The 22,182-nt window shown below is 42.6% G+C and overlaps 1 protein-coding gene across 4 annotated transcripts in view; it reads left to right on the top strand.

Moving 5' to 3' along the window:
* Positions 1 to 22,182, top strand: part of RUNX1T1 (RUNX1 partner transcriptional co-repressor 1) — a 213,184-nt gene that overhangs the window by 64,367 nt on the left and 126,635 nt on the right. Inside the window, exon 1 of one of the 4 annotated variants that reach the window (XM_082258317.1) lies at positions 14,338 to 14,436. The exons of 2 other annotated variants lie outside the window; for them this stretch is intronic. In XM_082258317.1, coding sequence (XP_082114443.1) covers positions 14,382 to 14,436 — 55 coding nt within the window. In that variant the 5' untranslated portion in view covers positions 14,338 to 14,381. Of the gene's footprint in view, positions 1 to 14,337; positions 14,437 to 15,127; positions 15,220 to 22,182 lie in introns of those variants that run through there. One more of the 4 variants, XM_082258319.1, reaches the window with a different exon arrangement.

The raw sequence follows: 22,182 nt of genomic DNA, 5'->3' as shown, positions 1-22,182 counted from the left end.
AGAAATCGAATGCAGTGCATGGCCTTTGCCCCTGGTTGGAGGAACCAATATGTTGAAGGAATAGATAACCCAGACATCACTTTATACAGCTATGTGGTGAAGAGAGATGATAATTCTGTGGAGGGAGAGGGATTTTGGTAATTTTTTTGGTATTGCTCCCCCAGGCAGTGCTCGGCTTCCCATGCCTTTGTCTGACAGTAGCTTGCATATTATTCCTACAAAGGGCCAGAATTGAATAACAATATTTGCCCCTCCCCCCCCCCATAGGCTTTGCTGCAAAGTTAATTTATTACAGGTATTTATATAGTATAGTATGCACAATATTGTAAATTCTGCCCCGTTCACTTCTATTGACAGCAGGGCATCGCTTTTTTTAGCAGCGCTTTTAGATCAGCACCACTCATTTGACTGGGCTGCTCTCTGCTCCAAAAATGAGCCAAAGTAGCTCCTCTACTTTTTTGGAAAGTGTGGTTTTAAACATTTTTTGCACGTTTCTTGCGTGACAAAATGCCTGTTTCTTTTGCATGTTTGGGGTGCAATTAATAATAATGCATATTTTTCTGCAAATTTACCAGAATCAAGGGCAAAAACCCATAATTCTGCTGGCGATTCTAAAACGCCCAGATGTGAATGGGGCCTCAGTCCTTGCCCTCTAGGAGCTTGCAATTCGAGGTCTCTTTCTCGCATGCTTACCGTAAACTGGGGGCCAATATAGACAGGAGCCAATTAACCCACCAGCTTGTCTTTTCAGTGTGAGAAGAAACCCAGGCAAGCACAGGGAGAACATGAAGGGGGGGGGGGGGAATTTACTTAAGCTGATGCAGCTGTGCATAGTAATCAGCTTCCAGGTTTTAGCCCCTGTTCACATGGGCGCGATTTTACATGTCAAATCACAGCCTATAGCCAGCACTGTCCCAAATGGTGCAAGGCCAACTTTGCAGCCCTGCACCGATTTCCAAAAGCAGTTCCTGCACTACTTTTGGCGACTTTGGAGATGATTTTAATAGACATCTGTGTCCCCAAACTCGCATCAAAATGGGGGTTTGAAATCGTGCGAGCTCAGTTGAACTTGCACGACTTCAAGCCTGCGTTCATTGTGAATGAGGGCTAATTGTCAAAGCTTAATTGAACAAACTGAAGTTAGAAACTGATTGGTTACTATGCACAGCTGCACCAGTTTCAGTAAGTTTTCTCCCCAGAAAACTTCATGCGGACACTGTACTAACCAGGATTTGAACCAGAGACCCCAATGCTGCAAGACAAAATTGCTAACTGCTAAAGCCACTGTGCTGCCCAAGTGCACCAGCTTCCAACTTTGAGCAAGAATTGCAAAAATGTCTGCAAATATAACTCTTGATGATTGGCTTATCCCTATTTAGTACTTTCTTCCTCTCAATTCTATCATTATATTGCCTCCTGGCCATTTCTACATCTGTCAAGATTCACCCCCCCCCCCCCCAAAAAAAAAAAAATATATATAAGATATTGATCAATGGTTCATATTGATGATTCAATGTATGACTTGGCAAAAGAAGGGGATTGATTTGTTCAGAATCTGGTGCAGCTGTGCATGGTAGCCAATCATTTTCTAACTTCAGCTTGTTCAATAAAGCTTTGACAAAAAAAAAAAAAAAAACTGGAAGCTGATTGGTTTCTATGCAGAGCTGCACCATATTTTGCACTCTCCAGTTTTAGTAAATCACCCCCAAGATGTCCAAACGGCTTCGCTCAGTACTATGGACTTTGATGCCTTTGCAACCTCTATAGCTGCATCACTGTCAATGAAAGAGGAATTGGGAACCCTCACTGTGTCTATTTTTAATTCTCAGTCTATGTGAAAGAAATGTATAGACCTATCCCATTGTCTTCATAATAATAACACCAGTCATGGTTGTCCTGATTAGCATTTATTGTTGCAAGCGGACAAGTCGAAAACCTGAAATTGGTATGTCATGAATAGCTCAACACAGCTCGAGAGGCCTGTAATGGAGCCCGTAGTGAGACAAGGGGTGGGCATGGAGGGGAGGCTGTCCAGATGGCAGCCGGCAGACAGCAAAGCTGCAGGTTTTTGTCCCTGCTGATGAGAGGAGGGGAAGGTTCACTGGAGCATATGCAATCACCCTCGCATTTTAACAAAACTAACTCACCATCACTCACAACCAAGAGGGGCTGACATTAAAACAATGGCTTTTCAATAAACTGTTAAGAGACCTTGTGCAATGAATTTAGTTGAATTTTAATACCGCCATCCCTCTTTTTTTTTTTGCCTGGAAGAATCACCGTACTTAAGTCTGTTTGCTGCTCTGTCTGTTCAGTTAATGCCGCCTAGGAGAAGGCAGAGTGAATAGACAATCCTATTTTATTTCATAGACTGTTTGCAATTCATTGGGATTCTATGCAAAGCCACCTGTTCTTTTAACTGATAGATTAATTTATATGCGGCAGACATAGGCAGATAGAAGCTTGTGTATATTTGCTACCAGACCTTTTCTCCCAAGTGGATGAGAATTATGAGCCGAGTCAAATATTTGTTTGGTGTTCTTTTAATGCAATATATAGTTTCATTAAATAACACGGTTAACGTAGGCATTCACTTCCCCCACCAGTAGTACTTTAGGCACCTTCTCTTTATACCTGGTGTTTATATACACATATGTGATGAGATTCAAATCATTATGGGACCTTAACTTCAGAGATGACTTCAGAGTTGGTTTACTAAAGGCCCGTACACATGATAAGAAAATCTTAAGGGAAATTTCGTCCGACGACCGATCTGTTGATTTTCGGATTGTTAGTATGGTGCTTTCGACAGCCAACTCCGACTTTTCGGCTTACAAAATCCTGATGTGCAGGCTATAAAATTTTTGTTGTCCGTAATACAACGTCCAATTTTCATCTCATTAGTACAGATTTCGACGGAAAAAAATCTTAAGAGCAAGACTAGGCATGCTCAGAGACAAAAGAACACATACAAAGCAATCCAACACTTGACATCACTTCTGAAGTAGAATTCTGTCGTACGGGAAAATTCGTATGAAAAAAACCTCTTCACTTTCCACATCAGACTAGCATGCCACAAAAAAACGGACGACAGATCTTTCGATAATCTGATCGTGTGTACGGGGCTTAAGAGTTAGGAGTACAAAACCGGTGGAGCTCTGCATAGAAACCAATCAGCTTCCAGGTTTTTATTGCCAAAAATGAATTGAATAAGCTGACGTTAAAAGCTTATTGGCTACCATGCACACCTGCACCAGATTTTGCACTCTCCAGTCGCAAGGAAGTCGCTCAACATTTGGATCACAACACTGTGAACCGAGCCTAATGCCCCATACACACGTGCAGATTATCTGCAGACTTTTGTCTGCAGACTTACCTTTTCTATGTAGTGCAAGGGCCTGCCGGATTGCATACAAATTGAAAATGTTTAGGTTTGACCTCATATTATATGGTTTTGTTAAGTCTGCAGACAAAAGTCTGCAGATAATCTGCATGTGTGTATGGGGCATAAATCACAAGTCAGAACAACATCATTCACTTAAACTATAGTGTTGATGACAATTCTAGGACTAGCCGTACAGGGAGCAAATTTTGGCAGGTTCCTGATGAACTGAAGTTCGAGCTGTGGGTGGTCATGTTGGCCCCCCCTCCCAACTTCCTTTAGCCTAGGTTCACACTGATGCGGTGTGTGGATTTTCAGCGATTCCTGTACCACATCACAATCGCACTCCGTTCATGTGAACCAATGCGGGTGTCAATGTCACCCCAAAAATGATTTACAAAATGCAGTGGGATTGGCTGCCTGAATAGGACTGCATTGTGGCCAATGAAAAAAGGTGCATGCACCTTTTTCGTGCTGGTGGTGTGGGATTTGGGCCATACAAAATAAAGGGGCTCAAGTTGCACTGCAAAGAATCGCATGTGATCTAAACGGGAATGCGGTGCCATTCCTTTCCGAATCACATGCGGTTCTCCGCGCCGCACCAGTGTGAACCTAGGCTTAATCTCAAAATCAAAAAAGCCAGGCAGAAAATTGTCATCTAAACAGCACCTGCATCCAATCAGATGCAGCCATTGCTCAGGTATTCTGAAAGGTGTGGGTGCCCAGCATTGTTCTCTGCTGTCTATGCCTATGGATGGACTTGCAGGATGTTCATAAGTGGGTGGAGTATCCGTATTGGTAACCACAATATATGCACACATGTCACCCATATAAACAATGGCAAACGTTAACAACACCGAGGGCTCATTCATACCATGAGGTGCATCTAAATGCACTTTTTGGCATGTTCCTGCACATCACATTTTAGGGCAGCTCATTGCGTGTAAAATGTGCAAAAAAGGTGCAGGGGCCATTTTTAATCACGTCTTAACAAGCCGCATGTTACTGCAGTGTTTTGGCAGCATGTTGGGGGGGGGGGGTGTCCCATTAGGAATTATATGCACCTTCAGAAGGCAGACTGTTCCTGTGCGCACCTGGTGTGAAGAAGCCCTGAAACAAACTTGGTTCCTAATCATATTTTTACTGATATGTCTCACGTGTTTATAAACTGCTATGAAACCCAACAACAATGTAGCATTTTGCAAGTAGTTCCACGTTACATAGATGTATGCTACTATATGTTATCCAGAGCCACAGCTTATGTCTGGTTGAAAATAACTCATAGGTGCTGGTCTTGACATTTTTCAACAGTTGACTGTTGTTGTTTTGGCCTAGTTGAGTGTATAAAGGCGTGATATTTCCAGAGAAATGTCCCTACCATGGTCTAGGAGATCATCCAAAATATAGCACGTTTTGGGTGCACTTACCCCCTTTTTGAATAAATGTTATTTTTTGGGTCTAATTTTTTATTCTTTTTTTACTTTAATTAGTTTATCTATGAACTCTGTATCTAAATATTGTATGCCTTCATTACAAAAACACCAGCTAGAAGACAAACCATTCATCCCTGCACCATAGCAATGATAATAATGAATGTTTTAAGGCGTGTGAATTGATTGCTTTTACTGGTGTGAAGTTAGGGCATCCAACACAGCTCTACCCACCCATATCGCTCCCCCCATTAGGTGGGTTTGCCCTATCAGTGGGATACTTTAGGAAAACACTAATAGCCTCCAGCTAGGTGGAAAATTTGAGAGGCTGAAAGAGAACCTTAGACAAATTTGAATTTGAAAGACTTGCAATTGCACATACTTCTACGTTCCCCAAAGAGATTGCTTTCAAATGTGCCAGCCACAATTGGTAGCCACTGGTCTGAGAGGAAAACTGGAGCAGAATGTGGACACTAGCAAATCCGCCCATCCAAGCTGGTTTGTTACCAACTCCCAGCGCCCACCCTAAGAAGAAAGTCTATTGACCATTCATCAATGCTACTTGGCCGATCATTGAGTTCCGCCTCCTCTTTCAGTTTATCAAGTCTTGCACATAGAAAGGCAAGAATAAAAAAGGCTTCATTGAGCTTTGTTAAAGCCAACAAGGAGTAAAAGTCGCCATTTGAACCTTTTCTGGCCCTGTTTTTTTTTTTTCTTCTCTGTTAATGCAGCCCTGCATAGAAGATGGCCTTTTATTTGCTGGGTTAGAATATCTAAAACTATTATTTCTCCTGAAGAGAATAGCTGGTGGCAGGCCAGAGCAGATGGGAAAGGGGTGTATTTGGTCGGGTGTATTGCTTTCAATTAGGATCAATCAGGTGTCAGCTTCTTTTGAATGCACTCACTTAATACCCACTGTGTGAAGTCATGAATTCTCTATGCATCACCATAGAGGAGCTTATAAGTAGGGGGGAACTTAGTTAGAGCCTCAGCAGACTCGCCATATCTCCGTTTATTCCTGGTCAGCGCTGGCTTCTCTGACTTCCAGATGCATTTTTATAGCTTCTTAAACCATGGTGGTAAGTTCAGTTTACAGATCTGTCCAGTCTAGGACGCCTATCTGTATCGGCTTAGCACTTGGCTCTAGTAAATGTGTTCATTAGAAAGCTCTTAAGATGTGTATCAACTAGTCTCTTGGTACCTGCCCCTTTACACATTTATTAAGCCTGCTATGTCCTGCATTGTGTTCTCTCTCTCACTGCTAATCTTCCATCCATCTCTGTGTTATTCCGTGTCTTAATGCTTTGCCTATTTGGCCTTGTATATCACTTTTTTTTTTTTTCCTAATGATGCAAGATGTTATTTTAGCTGTATTAAAAAAAGGCGCACATCTAAAAAAAAAAATATGTATTCAGGGAGAGCTGCCAACAACGCTGAAATCTGCAACTATTAAATAATGAGGAAAAGTGAGCTTGCAGCTGGCTTCTAGACAGGGGAAAAGACTGAAGGATATTCAGATGCTCCGGTATCCTGTCAACCCTTTTCTACAACCAGCTTCAAGGTGACAATCCCCAGGGATCCTGCTTCTGTTGACATGGATCAATTTAAAGTGGCAATTACGCTAGTCAGATAACGACTTTAAAAGGCTTTTTTTTTTTCGCAAGGAAAGGATGTATAATCGCACAGCACATGGGAGCTGAATTTTAAGTCAGGGCACCGTGCAATTTATTTTTTTTGTTCATCCATTTTTTATTTTATTTTAAATCTTGTATTTGCTTTTTAGGGTTTTAACTGATTGATTGTTGCGCTTTTTACACGGTTAGAATTACACTTTTTGCCAAGCAAGCTTTTTTTAAATCTAAATTTTATTGATTTTCAACTCAGTATAAAAATACAGATAAAAATATACTTCAAAGATTACATTTTCCCCCTATATACCCTCCAATACATCCTTCAATCGCTCCCATAATCTACCCATAATTCTGTATATTTGTCTGTCTTTTTGAAGTCTACCCATTTATCCATTTATTTGAAAAGCTCTCTACTCGTTCCTCGTCTCTGCTGCCTAAGTACTCCATGTTATATATGTATTCCATGTTATATATGTATTCCATGTTGTATATGTATTCCATGTTGTATATGTATTCCATGTTGTATATGTATTCCATGTTGTATATGTATTCAGTTCTTTTGTATATGTTTTCGGTTTGTTTGTATATGTATTCGGAACCAATCTTTAAGAGTGGGACTTTCTGTGTCTAACAATTTTTATGGGGATTTTCCCCCTTTTGCTGCGTTTTTCAGGTTTGGAACTTTTGTGCTTTTTATACTGCTGTTTTGATTTATCTGTTTTGTGGAATAAACCCGTCCATGGGTCATCTGTGATAATCACTCCTGTAATTTCCCTAATAAGCTGTTGTACCTTCTGCCAGTAATCACGGATCTTAGGGTAGTCCCACCAGCACCCAGCACAATGCAGATTTCTCTGGGTGGCATTTATGTGCATTTACTGGCGTTCTATACCATCTTGATAAGCATTTATAGTTAATTTCAATTTTTTTCCAGGTGCTCTTAACACCCTTTTTTGTTTTCTTTTTTTTTTTTTCTTTTTTTTTTTTTTTTATCATTATTTTGAAACCTTTAGCAGCTAATGTAGTCTGTGTTCAGATTGAATCCAGAAGAAGGCTCAATTCACAGCATCTTAAGGCTGTGTTTACATTTTCAGAGCTCCCAACTGCCCCTGATCTGAAACAAAGTCCCTCTTTCCTCCTCATTGGCCCTCATTTTAGTCTGATCCTATATAGTTTTATATAAAATGCACTTTTTATCTTAAAAAAAAGTGTTACCCGGTCCGAAACCTTTGATCCAATTTCTAAATGGTTGTATTTATAAATTTTAAAAGCCAGTATAAAGGAATAAAAGTGGTTAAAATATAGGCACTTGTGGTTTTAACTAAAAACTTTTATTTTTTTTGTTTGCATAATTCTCCTTTAAGGGGGCGTGACAGGGGGTGTGTCCTATGCCTACATACTTTTGCTAATAGGTGTCCCTTGTTCCCATCCCAAAAAGTTGAGTGGTGTGTATTTGGTTGCTCCTAAAACACACACAAACTTTTTTTCATTTTTAGAAACCTGGCAAAATACATAATGTGCTTGCAGTGCCATTATTTCTTAATGGCACCCCAATCATGGTGCATTTTTGCTGCATTTGTCACATGACAAAACGCTTGTTGCCAAAATTTGGCAACCAAGCTTCTTTGGTGCGTTTTGTCACACACAGGGCAGTCCATTCACTTGAATGAGCAAATGCAGCAAAGAAGCTCACTTGAATGGGCTGACGATTGAAAAATGCACAGAAAAAACTCTGGCTCGGTGTAAAAATTTGGCACACACTTTGGGGAAACTGCCCTATGGGCACTTGAATGGGCTGTCCTATGAGCAATAAGCTAATTATTTGCAAAAAAACTTGTTCCGCTATGCATGTGAATGGGGCTAACACAAGGGTATGAATCGTTTTGGGCATGGGACTGTCATTTACAAATATTTAAATATAAGAAACTGTCTAACTTCGAGAATCAAGCATTCTTAGGGCTTAGGCAGGCCATACACATAGCGAAATTCTTGCCTGCAATCACACCTGCCCATACATGGTTCGAATCTCTGCTGATTTCTGTTGAATCAGACGAGATTCAAACTGTATATGGCCGGCCTTAGGACTCGTTCACACTATCTGCACAGATCAATGCAGGTTAGACTCATAGAAAGCCATTGTTTCCAATGTGAGCGGTTCACAGCGCAATGTTGCAGTGCATTGCCTAAAAATGCAGATGTGCGTATGCTTAAATGAAGTGTCGTTCTGTAACACTTCAATACATTTCTAGGAAAAAAAAAAAAAAAAACGCAAAGCACCCCCCCTACACAATGGACGCCAGCATGCATGTGTTTTTGCACGTGGGATGGTGTGAATGAACCCCCCATACAATTAGGGACAAGGAAATGATAAACTGAAAAGCCCATGTTGCATAATCAGATGACATTGACATATCTCTGCTATAAAATATATAAAACCTGCATAAAAATATATAAAATGATCTAACAGACTATGTATCATTCGTTTTACTTAATTTAAAGAAGTATGGGGTTATAAAAAAAAAAAAACACCCTTCTATACCCCTCTATCCTGCAGCTGTCTAACGTCCACTTTACGACTGAAGGATTGCGTGACCGCTGATTGCTCTGCGCTTGGTCTGTGGAGAGCAGTGACTGTCAGTCACCGCTCTCTGCTTTGCCCACCGAACTCCAAACTAGAGAACAAGATACTGCTCAGGTGTGGTATGTAAAGGATTACTCACAGGTGCTGACCGCAGCTCGCTACCACAGTACATGCAAATTAGAAGAAAGCTGGTTTCACCTCAATTGTAATGAAATAAAATGTCTTTTATTCTTCAAGCACGGCACAGGATAGGTTACAGTTGACATGTTTCACACATAGGCGTGCTCCGTCTTTGCCCACCAAAATACTAGGCTGGGGAAGGGTGGGAGCAGCTGACTCCAGCTGTGTGCTCAAGAGGCGGAGCCAGCTGTTAATCTGGCAGCCTGGTGGATCCCAACTATATTGTCGATGCTAGACCCTGGAGCGGCTCTGCCTCATCAGCCAATAGCGGGCAGTCACCAGTGACCGGATCACTAGCATTAGGCAACAGTATACAAAGCAGTACCAGTTGTTGGTGAACCAATAGTGAGCAGATGTTACCTGCCATTGCTAAACTTCACTATACACTTTACAACCTGCCTGCACAATCTTTGTGCAATCTTCTTAGGACCTACTAAAAGTAAAGTAAAATCTACCTTTTGGTTTACATTTAACCAGTGTTTGTATACTTTCTTAAATGTATTGTACATCCTATTTACCATTTCATGCTGCCAGATTGGGGGGCGGAGGGGGAAGCAACAACGATGTATTGCTGTATATGAATTACACTTCCGATCAGTGTTGTTGGCAATCCACCTTCATTTGTTCTGTATGGATGACCGTTCTGTACAGTGGACACTTATGCAAGGCCCCCTTAATGCATGGGAAGCCCAGGTGCACGTCTGCCCCATGATAATCTTGCATTACATCATATTTGCCAAGTGTCCTGGATTTGCTGGGATAGTTAACACTTTTCACTAAACTGTCCTAGGATAGCTATGTGTTCATGTGTCCTGGGCAGCGTTATGGAATCTGTTCTGTGCCTGCCCCCTGTGCTGTCTTCCTGCCCCCCTCCCTGTACTGTGCCCTTCTGCTGCTGCTGCCTCCCCCCCTGTACTGTGCCCTTCTGCTGCCTCCCCCCTGTACTGTGCCCTTCTGCTGCTGCCTCCCCCCTGTACTGTGCCCTTCTGCTGCCTCCCCCCTGTACTGTGCCCTTCTGCTGCGCCCTTCTGCTGCGCCCTTCTGCTGTTGCTGCCTCCCCCCCCTGCACTGTGCCCTTCTGCTGCTGCTGCCTCCCCCCTGTACTGTGCCCTTCTGCTGCTGCCTCCCCCCTGTACTGTGCCCTGCTGCCTCCCCCCTGTACTGTGCCCTTCTGCTGCTGCCTCCCCCCTGTACTGTGCCCTTCTGCTGCTGCCTCCCCCCTATACTGTGCCCTTCTGCTGCTGCCTCCCCCCTATACTGTGCCCTTCTGCTGCTGCCTCCCACCCCCCCTGTACTGTGCCCTTCTGCTGTTGCTGCCTTCCCCCCTGTACTGTGCCCTTCTGATGCTGCCGCCTCCCCCCTGTACTGTGCCCTTTGTGTTGACGAGTCTTTCATTTATGGCATTTTTTTATCGTTTAAAATTAATTTTAGTACTAATAAATATAGGTTTCATTCTATTAACTTTTTATACGCTAGTTCTTGGGAGTAGGTGTCTAAATTTGGGCTAGTTGGTAGGGGCCCCAGTGCATTACTTCGCTTAAGGACCCATGATGCTATTAAGATGGTCCTGCACTTATGTGAACCTGACGTGTGATAAATCTGATGGTGAAAATCTCCTGCTTGGCAGACCTAAAGCTGACTATACACTATTCAATCAGTTTGTACACCAACTACAACTTTAGGTTCACCAACTACATAGTGCAAAGACCTGCCTGATTTAATGCAAATTTAATAGATTGTTTAGGTCTGTCCTCTTATTGCATAGTTTTAGTAAATCTAAAGCTGACCATACACTATACAATCTGATTGTACAGTTTCCTTTAGATTCCAAAATGATGTAATATGAGTACAAACCTACACAAGTCATTGCATTTGTATCATATCATATAGGCCCTTGTACTACATAGTTTTTTATATAGCGCTGTAAATTTACGCAGCACTATATATATATATATATATATATATATATATATATATATATATATATATATTAAATAAATAGTGTTGCGCAAATAATATAAAATAAATGATAACTATCAAGCAGTGAACCAAATATGGAAAAAACTTCACAAAAATAAATAGATGAATAACCTAAATGTATCAGTAATAAATAAAGCAGTGAACCAAACTCCACAAAATAAATAATTAACATAGATGAATAAGTGATATATAGACATGCAATAAAAAAACAAATAAATATGAAATATAAAAGTGCAAAGTGATAAATTGTGCAAAATGCAAAAAGTCCAATATAATAAAGTACTTAAGACTTTGGTCACATGGGTGATGGTAAAAGCAGAGCCCCCCTAGAAGATGGCATCCAGCTGCTCAGGGTTGTACACACGACACAGCCAGTCAGCCACAAAGCAATACCCCACACTTCGCTCATGGTTGTGGTGCGGAATTTACATACAAGATCCCCATTTGGCTGTCGTAATGAGTATCACCTCCTGAATGCCTGGAAGCTACTGCTCTACCACATTCTTTAATATTAGGTGTGCCAAGTACTGGGCAAACACCTATTGCTCCATTGAAGGAGCTTGTATGGTCAGATTGGACCATGTATGGTGGAATTCTGGCATCTTGCTCTGTAGTCTTTCAAAAGAAGCATCCTTATATGAGTAATGCTCCACTATGCAGCCCAGTAATGCTCTGGGTGAATATTGAGGTCTTGTTCTGCTGAACCTTGTAGCTGTCGTCTGTGTGAACGAGCCATAAATGATAGAGACTGTATATTGTATAGATATCCTAAAGGAGATTGCATGATCAGATTGTACCATGTGTGGTAAGATTTAAAGTGCCCTGTCTTCTTCTGGGTTCTGATCTATGGCCATTTTGTTTTCCTGGGCTGAGATCACTTCACTCCTGCACATATGTGTGCATTTATTCATCTCGGCAGATACTGAAATCCTACGCTGAGCTGTGCGTGTGCCCTGCAAGCAGGTAGGTTAGAACACTTAAGGGGCTTGTACACACCAGCGTTAATGTCTGAAGAGCAATCTTCATTCAGATCGCTCTTCAGAGAGCAACTGACAGGAGGTGAAGAGGAGTTGTATCACCTCCTACTTTAACCCCTTGGACCCTGCACTAGCGTGCAGCAACCACAGTAGCAGGACAACCTTGTTTACTTGAATAGCACCCAATGAACGTAACGGCGCTATATATCCTGCTGAGAAGCAAAGCATTGCGGCCGCTGTATGTGTAGATCCCGGGAGCTGCCTTAGCAGCTAAACAGGGAGTGTTGGGGGTGGTAGAACCATGGCTGAATTGCGGAGTGGTACCACCCTCCAAGCACTAGTGTGAATGAGCCCCAATACAGATGAGCCGTGTGCTCCAGTTTTAGTAAATATCCCCCAGTCTGTCCCTTCTGTGATAAAAGGTCTGCATGTCACCATAATTTTATTTTTATACCGTAGTAATCTTAGTGTTACTAAACCTACAATCGTAATATCAGCCTGTATATGAGGTAAAGCAGGCTTCATGTACTCACTGCGGAACCTAAGGTGTTAATCCTCTGCATTTTGTAAAAAAGCTGTTTGAACCTGTCTGCTCTGATCCTCCCCTTCTTCCAGTTTTTCCAATCCATCTGCTGATAGTACAGAGCCTTGGGGGACACTCTGCACATGCTCAGTTTGGTGTGTATTGCTAGAGAGGTTTTTTATTTTCTTGGGAGGGTGCATGTGATCATCACAGGGCCAATCTGCACTGTCTAGACAGAGGGTCAGGGGTCGTGCAGCCTCATAGGACAGCCAGAGGAGACTGAAAACTCCTCCGACAAGCTTTACCTAGACACTGATAGAAGTCACAAGACTGCTATATACTGCTGATGAAAAAAGGCATTTAGCAGTTTTTACTAAAATAATTGCATTCACTATATTTGGTCTCGCACAGTACACAGAACATGGAAACGCAGAGTCCTGGGTTTGGTAAAACTTTTAAGGTGTTGTCATGGTTTGCTTTTTTTAAAAAAAATAAAAATAACAAACATGTTATATTTACCAGCTCTGTGCAAGGGTTTTGCACAGAGCAGCCCAAATCCTTCTCTTCTGGGGTGCCCTGTCAGTGCTCCTGGCTCCTCCCCTTCATTGGGTGCCCCCTATAAAAAGCCTTCTTCCATGGGGGGGCACCTGTGTTGGCATGCTCCCGAGTCTTGTTGCTGCGTCCATTGACACAGACAGCGAGACTCAGCCCCACCCCTGGCTTCTGTGTCACTAGAATTGATTGACCGTAGCGGGAGCCAATGGGTCAATCTGTCCAATGAGGAGAGAGACAGTGGCCGGAGCCACTGGCTGGTTTGGATTGGGCTCAGGTAAGAAAACGGGGGGCAGCTGCAGCAAAGTTTTTCCCTCCTAATGCATAGAATGCATTAAAGTGAAAAACCTTGAGGCTTTACAATCACCTTACTTAGGATGTGGGGGGGCGGCAAGAATGCGCGGTTGAGCCGTGTTTTTTTTCTTTTTTAACCACTTCCTATCTGCCTCTTGGGCTGCAGAAGGCAGCAGACAGGGGGGATGCAATGCTTCTTGCCTGTGGCAAAAACAACCCAACGTGTGGCTATCATTTAGGGGAAAAGAAGTGCCATGCACATGGTTGCTGAACGTTTGTAGGAAAAAATGGGGTTAAAACAGTTGCCTATGAAAAGCGATCCAAGCGTGGATCACTCTTCAGAGCAGAGGTAGAATTGGAGGATGGTAAAACTTACCCTTACCTTTCCACTGGAGAGGGGGCAGTGCCACCTTGCAGAGGGTTGCTGGCTCTTCCTCCTCCATGCAGCTGTCAGTGAGAAGCTTCCTTGTGTTGAACCTTGTAGCTGCCTGCTGTGTGCAGCCCATTATCCGGAGCAGGAGGAGGAAGACAGGCAGGAGGAGGGGGCGCTGTGTAAACCCATAGATATCATTAGCCGGCGGTATACAAGTGTCTGGGTGACATCAGATAACACAGCGCAGCAGCCCGACAATTCACTTCCCAAGGCACAGAGCGACCATAGAGAGGACGAAGAGCTGGAATGATGCACAGGGGCCCCCCCGGGGCTGTGGAATATCACCTGACCTCCCCCGGATTGTAGCAGACACTGGACAGGTACATAGGAGGCGCGCATTGTACGCGGCGCTGTGTGCGGAGTGCGCCCCGCGGGGGCTCGGCCACAGAAGGGTCAGAGGTGGACGGAGCGCTCCTCCATGAAGAGTCCCAGCCCGGGCGGACACATTGCCGGGACTTGTGTTCTCCGGAGAGGTAAGGATCGCATACAAAGGACCGAGGAGACACCGCTGGGAGGAAAATCGTCCTCCGCCGAACAAAAGGCACTTTGTGTATCATGGTGTCCATTAGAGCTGATTAGAGGAGAGTGCTCCTCGCTTTTCTAATATCATTCATGGCAGGATAAACACTGGGAGCGTGCTGATTGTTCTGCCTTGGCAGGAGATACTTTGTTTCCTGTCCTATGGATCAGCACGGCACATGGCTCAGATAGGGGGGGCGCTGCCAATGTTTGGAGCCTGTCAATGAGCGGAGCCCACTGGGGGGCCCCGGACCGACTCTTCATACACATCAGGGGCCAACAAAGAGCAGCATACTGAATGGGGGGGGGGGTCTCCCACAGCCAGACAAAGAGCATCTTCATCACCAGGGATGGGAGGGAGCCAGGTGAGCGGAGGCTGCACACCCCCCCCCCCCCACACACACACATACTCCATGTGTACACACCGCCCCCCGACTCATTGTTCTGCCTGCACACACCCGGACACATGTACTGCTCTCATCACCTACCTCTACAAACCACCTACCGATCACATCTCCGACCCACCGATCACCGACCTGTCACATCTGCGACCCACCGACCGGACTCTCCGATCTCCGATCACCGACCTGTCACATCTGCGACCTACCTTCAGACCTTTCACACACCGATCTACCGGGATCCGCATGGCCGGGGGAGCCCCGCACTGCCACCGGGCCGGGACTCTCTGCTAGAACCGGGAGAGGCGGACTGACAGCCCTGTCCCTGCACCATGCCGGGTGAGTCCCCTTCATTACCACCATCCTGACAGCTACTACAGGGCCAGCAATATACACTATATACTGTATATATAGGAAGAGAGACACTACTAGAATAATCTACTAATAGAATGTAGCTTCTATTTTATATATATATATTTATATCTATCTGTGTGTGTGTGCAACATTCCTACTGAGTGTCGTTTATTACCATCATCCTGACAGCTACTACAGGGATCAGCACTGTGCCAGCGATATACACTATATATAGTATGTATGTGTATGTATATGTATATGTGTGTGTGTGTGTGTGTGTGTGTAATATAATATATATATACACTATATACTGTGTATATATAGAAAGAGAGAGACCAATAATACTACAGTATAATATAGCAATATAATGTAGATCTAATTAAAAGCATGAATGTGTGTGCAATGTGCCTGGCGAGTGTCCTTTACCACCATTCTGATAACTACTACAGGGGTCAGCACAGCACCGTGCCAGGGAGGGATATGTAGGATACGGAAATAGAAATAGAGAGATTCTTATAATAATGAGACTCTATATAAGATATAGAATGTAGATTGTAATATATAGGTGAATGTGTAACATTCCTGGTGAGTGTCCTTCTATTCCCATCATCCTAACAACTACTACAGGAATCATCACATCACCACCATGCCAGGGATATAAAGGGAAAAAATCACACATATATATATATATATATATATATATTTACGATCTTCTATAATTAGGTACTAATTAGAATGTAGATCATTATATATATATAATATATGTGTGACATTCCTGGTGAGTGTCTTTTCTTACCGTCATCCTGACAACTAGTAGAGGGATCAGGTCAACACCATGCCAGGGATATAAAGATTATATATATCTCTATATAGATTAATATAACAGAGGGAGAGATAGAGACTTCAGAACACACTCAGAATGTATGTGTGCAACATGCCTGGTGAGAGAGTCCTTCATTACCATCATCCTGACCGCTACAAGAGGAATGACACCCATTATATACTCTGTTTGTGTGTGTATATGTATGTGTGTGTGTGTGTAATATATATATATATATATATATATATATATATATATATATATATATATAGTAATGTGGGTCCTAATATGTGTGCCAACATGCATGGCGAGTCTGCTTTGCAATACCCTGCCAGCTACTAGGGGAATGACACTATTATATCTGTGGTTGTGTATACTATAGAAATAAAATTTAGATCCTAATGTGTGTGTATATATATATATATATATATATATATATATATATATATATATATATATATATATATATATAATCATGGGAAGTCTCCTTTATTGCATTGCCTCCCAACTAGCCGAAAGACAACAGCATTCCATATAGTATACCTGTGTACGTATATGGAAAAAGCGAGAAGTGTGTGTGTGTTTGTATATATAATATTATATATATACATATATATCACACATATATAATATGTATAAAGTGCATTAATATCAGAGACTTACATAATATACAAATACACATATATACTAATATACAAAATATATACTTATAACCACTATATTGGTAAATGCGGAAAGCCTTGTGAATGTATTTTATAGATAATGTATATAAAAGATGAAAACCATGTGCATTGGCTTTATAATGTGTATAGGGATATTCGCTTTATAATCCAATGTTATTGTAATATTTGGTTGCAGTGTTTCATACTTTGAATTCCTTTGCTACAAAATATATGAAGTGTGATTTCAGAATAAAGGACGGTTTTCTGCAGCTCGCTTTCCTTACTTTATCTTCTCCTCCATGTAGCTGTTTGGTGATGACGTCTGTCTGTCTGTTTGATGATTTTACAGATAAGTGAGGATGATTTAGGTTTTGTTTTTCCTGTATATAGGAGTTACAGATGAGAGATGGGTGTCTGTATGTAGGTGTTGGTTTGATGAATGATATAGCCTGTGTAAATTTTTAATATTAAAATAGAAGTAACGTGATTTAGTCTGTTATGGGTTTGTATCTGCTGAGCTCGTTACTGGTCTTTGATGATTAATGCTGATTAGGGTCCTTGTTCATATCTCAGCTGGGCTGTAATTTGTATTTAAAGTGCCTTTTATTTTGGCCGAATGAGATGTAAAAATGTCTGCAGAAGTAGTTATGTAGTATATACTGTGGTTGGAACTGTGATTTTCTTTTTTTTCCTCCAAGTCAAATATGCAGAAGAAAATATTAATGTTGGATGAGGGTTAGTTCCCCAATTTAAGATGCAGAGCCAGTAAAAACACATCTGGCTTAGCTGGAGAGGGCCAATGGAAAGAGCATGGCTGGGGTGGAAGTGTCAGGGGACAGGGAAGGCCGTGTAACACTTTGGATGCTAGCGGGCATACGGTACAGCTAGAGACAGGGAGTGTTCTGTGCTGTCTCCTTGCATTCCTGGATGTTGTCTGATTTCGGCAGGACATGCTGCTTTTTTGGTTGGAGAGCCTGTGCACAGCGCAGATGGTGTTTTGAAACACTATCTGGCTGCCAGCTTGCTGTGGCCACATTTGTGTGAAGGTATTGGCAGTTGTTTGAAGAATGTCTTTTCTTAGGGTTGATATGTGGTCACAGTCCTGGGCCGCCATGTGTGCTTATATTGCAGTGCCGCCAGAGTGACAAGGTAGAAAACCTCAATAGATTTCTGAGGGATGCCTGGCCAATTCTTTAATTATATATGCATATTAATGAGGCAAGACTTTCCAAACACCTTGGAGCTCATATGAGTCTTTTCTTCCTTTTTTTGTTTTGTTTTTATTATTTTTCCTTGTTTTGTATTTGGATAGATTGTTGTTTTTTTTTTTTTTTTTTTAAATGTTTATATTTCATAACATCCAGAAGGTTGTAAATCAAATGACATGGAATTGTTCACATCTACAGTTTCCCCTTGAGGTTAAGGGGTTGGGAAGGTGCAGTTAATTACACACTCCTTTGGTAAATGGGGATTTTTGCTCTTTTGTTGGTGATGCAGCGTGTTTGGTAGTATTCTATGGGGGACATGTAACTCTTCCTTTCCTTCCATGGAACAGCACTGGTGCTTGACATTTGACTTTCTTCCTTCCATGTGACAGCACTGGTGCTTGACATTTGTTTTTCTTCCTTTCCTTCCATGTGACAGCTTTGGTGCTTGGCATTCAACGTTCTTCCTTCCATTCCATGTGACAGTGCTGGTTCTTGACATTTGATTTTCTTCCTTTCCTTCTGTGTGACAACGCTGGTGCTTGGCATTCAACGTTCTTCCTTTCCTTCCATGTGACATCACTGGTATTTGACATTTGACTTTCTTCCTTTTCATGTGACGACACTGGTGCTTGACATTTGATTTTCCTCCTTTCATGTGACGGCACTGGTGCTTGACATTTGATTTTCTTCCTTTCCTTCCATGTGACAGCTTTGGTGCTTGGCATTCAATGTTTTTCCTTCCCTTCCATGTGACAGCGCTGGTGCTTGACATTTGATTTTCTTCCTTTCCTTCCATCTGACAGCACTGGTGCTTGACATTTGATTTACTTACTTTCCTTCCATGTGACAGCACTGGTGCTTGACATTTGATTTTCTTCCTGTCCTTCTGTGTGAGCACTGGTGCTTGGCATTCAACGCTCTTCCTTTCCTTCCATGTGACAGCACTGGTGCTTTGGCATTCGAATCTCTTCCCTTCCCTTTCCTTTCCCTTCCCTCGGTATTTGACACTCTTCCTTTCGCATGACCACATTAGTGCTGGCTCTCTTCCCTTCCTTCCATGTGACAGCTTTGGTGCTTGGCATTTGACGTTCTTCCTTTTTCTTCCATGTGACGTGCCAGTGCTTGGCATTTGATTATTTAGCCTGCCCTCCATGTGACAGCACATATTCACTTTGAAGTAGACCTTTTGGCAGGAATTAAACTTTCTCTTGTCTATCACTGAATTTTATATATTTTTTTTGTTTAGCAAATGTAAAAACCTTTGTATTGAGCAATTAGTTCTGCGTCCTCTCATTTACAATGATTGTGTCTAGCTGTTCGAGACATGTCACCCATAGCCTCCTAAAAAATATCCATTTCACATGTCCCAGGGGGTTGTGTTCCTTGAAGGCCCAAAACACTGCAATATTCTGATCCTCATGGCAAGATGTAAACAGAATGATGGAGTTAGAGCTTTGTCTGTGTATGTGTGCACAGGGGCTGGTAAGAAGAATCAGCCAGCTCTGGGTGATGGAGGCGATGGGGAGACGAGCCAGGAGAGCTTCATCTGCAAAGAGGACAAAGCTGGATTCCATGGCCTTGTAGTTCTGATTTTTATTCATGATATATAAGGAAATTTTACTTTAGGAAATCCAAGGAAAGATCAATTCCACACAAAAAGTAAAAAGCAATTGGTGAGCTACTCTGAAATGGAGGAAACTCTGCAAAGGTGCTAATATCAGAAGATCGTTTGCTTTCACATATGTTAGCTCTGTTACCCCCTGCAACCCCGGAATGCACACAGCTCTTCACAGTGACACTGGGTGTGAACTTCCTGAAGCCTGTGCTCTGTACTTTCTTTCTGTGATTGCTGGCACCAGTAGGATTGGATCTGATTGGTGGCTGTAAGAAATATCCTAATATCGAATATTTTTCCAGTTGGTGAGACTGGGGTAAAAACCTGGACCGCTGAGCACAAACCCCGCTGCCTGCGTACATTCAAGTAGCAGTAAACCGTTTTTGAATGACTTCTCGCTTGCTAAAGTCCTATGTATTGTAAGCAAATTTTTTCTGTAAAATTAAATACTTGTTTTCAACTTCAGTGTTGCAGATCTCCTGCCACCTGTTTGCATCCCTTTCCTGTCTATATGCATGGCAGCAATGTGGCTGCATGACCTCGTTGGGGGCCAGAATTCTGGTGGCAACAGGGGAGTGCGGCGATATTATTTGTGTTGAAATGGTCACTTGCAATCCCCACTGGAAATCTGTGTAAAAGAGTGACAAAGCAGGAGTACAATTAGAAGAAAGGGACAGAGTGTTGTCACCCTAAAAACAGGAAGTGCTTGAACAAGGACCTTCATGGCAGGAGCTATTAGTTTAATAAAAGCTACATTACATAGAAGTGTTACATTTACATATTACGGTGTTACTAAACCCACAACAGTAAAATCAGTCTGTATGGCAGGCCACTGACACACAGCTATACAGGTTGAACTGGATGGACTATTGTCTTTATTCAACCCCATCTACTATACTATATGCAGTAAAGCATGCTTGTTATACTCACTGTGGAACCTAAGGGGTTAATCCTCTGCATTTTGTAAAAAGGCAGTTTTCTCCTCTCTTGTCTGATCCTCCCCTTCTTTCACTGTCCCAAATTCATCTCCTGATAGTACAGAGCCTTAGGGGCACTCTGCACATGCTCAGTTTGGTGTGTATCTCTAGAATTTCTTTTTTTTTTTTTCTTTTTTTTTGGGGGGGGGGGGGGGCGCATGTGATCGGCACAGAGCCAATTTGCATTCTCCAGACGGAGGGTCAGGGGTCCTGCAGCTTCATAGGACAGTCAGAGCAGAATGACCTACAAGTTTTAACCAGTGCTTAGACGGACAGTGATAGAGGGTATAAGACTGCTATATACTGCTGATGAGAAAAGGTATTTAGCAGTTTATATTTGCTAAAATAATGGCATTTCCATGTTCTGTGTACTGTGGGAGAGCAGATATAGTGAATGCTGGCTCCTGGGTTTAGTAACACTTTAAAGCTTAAATGAGATTAAAGCGGTAGTATACCAATTTTTGTGACTTTTACCTACAGGTAAGCCTATAATAAGGCTTACCTCTAGGTACAATTAATATCTCCCAAACCAGCACGGTTTAGGAGATATTTGCACTGCATGCAGCCGCTGACGCGAGCGGTGCATGCGCTCTGAAGGTCCGGCGGACCTTCAGAGTTCCTTGCTGGAAAGTTAATCCTCCCGCGCGCATGCACGGGATGAAGTCATCGCGGCTCTGGACACTCACAGCGCCCGAGCCGCCGAACCCGGAAGAGACGCCGAAGGATCATGTCTGCTCCCACAGTGGTGTCCGGGGGTCCGTGTCGGGGCTTCGTTTTAAGGTAAGTTTTTCATAATGAGCAAGTATGCGATGCATTATGCCTGTCTTGCAGGGTTTAACTTTACAATCACTTTAAAGTAATTGCATATATTTAATTTTTACCTTGGTTGGAAGGTGCTTTTTTTTTCCATTCTGATGTTTGAGCCCCGGTTCACACTTGTGCGTGTGCGGGGTTCGCATGTAATGTCGGAGCGCACTGCTCCGACATTACATGCGATCAGCTGTGCGGTGCGAGTTTAGCCATACAAACTGTATGGCTAAATTCGCATCGCTCCCGCAGCAAACACGCACAGGAGGCATTTTTGCAGCCGCATCAGGATCGGATCGCACAGCGGTTCACACTTGTGCGATCCGATCCTGTGCGAACTGCACGATCGCACTGCGATATGCGATAAAACTGGGGGTGTCGTTAAGATTACATTGACACCCCCAGCGTATCGCATATGGCAGTGTGAACTGCCGGGGGTGCGTGTGCGATGCGGGAACAGGCTGCGAATTCGCAGCCTTCCCGCATCGCATATATGTGAACCGAGCCTTAATGGATAACAGGAATAATATTTTCATATTTACTCCTGAACAGTAGCTTTGTGTGTTGTTTTTTTTTTTTTTTTGTTTGTTTTTTTTATGTAGAAAAAAGTAGCAACATACCTAAATAAAAATAAATCAGCAGCACAATAATAACCTGTGATGTTAATATAAAGAAATCCAATTGAATCTGTCATCAGTATTTATACCACATTCCCTGTTAAACAAGCTTAAATTATTACTGCCTTCCTCTAAAAGTAGAAGCGAGCACTCGTGTTTTCAAATGTTTGCAGCGAGTGCCAGCAAGGCTTGCACTTGGAAACAGAGAATACATTAACAGCTGTGACTAGGAACATGTGCCA

This window comes from Pelophylax lessonae (assembly GCF_965119305.1).
Source record: "Pelophylax lessonae genome assembly, chromosome: 5".
NCBI lineage: Eukaryota > Metazoa > Chordata > Amphibia > Anura > Ranidae > Pelophylax > Pelophylax lessonae.
This window is presented reverse-complemented; position numbering and strand designations above follow the sequence as displayed.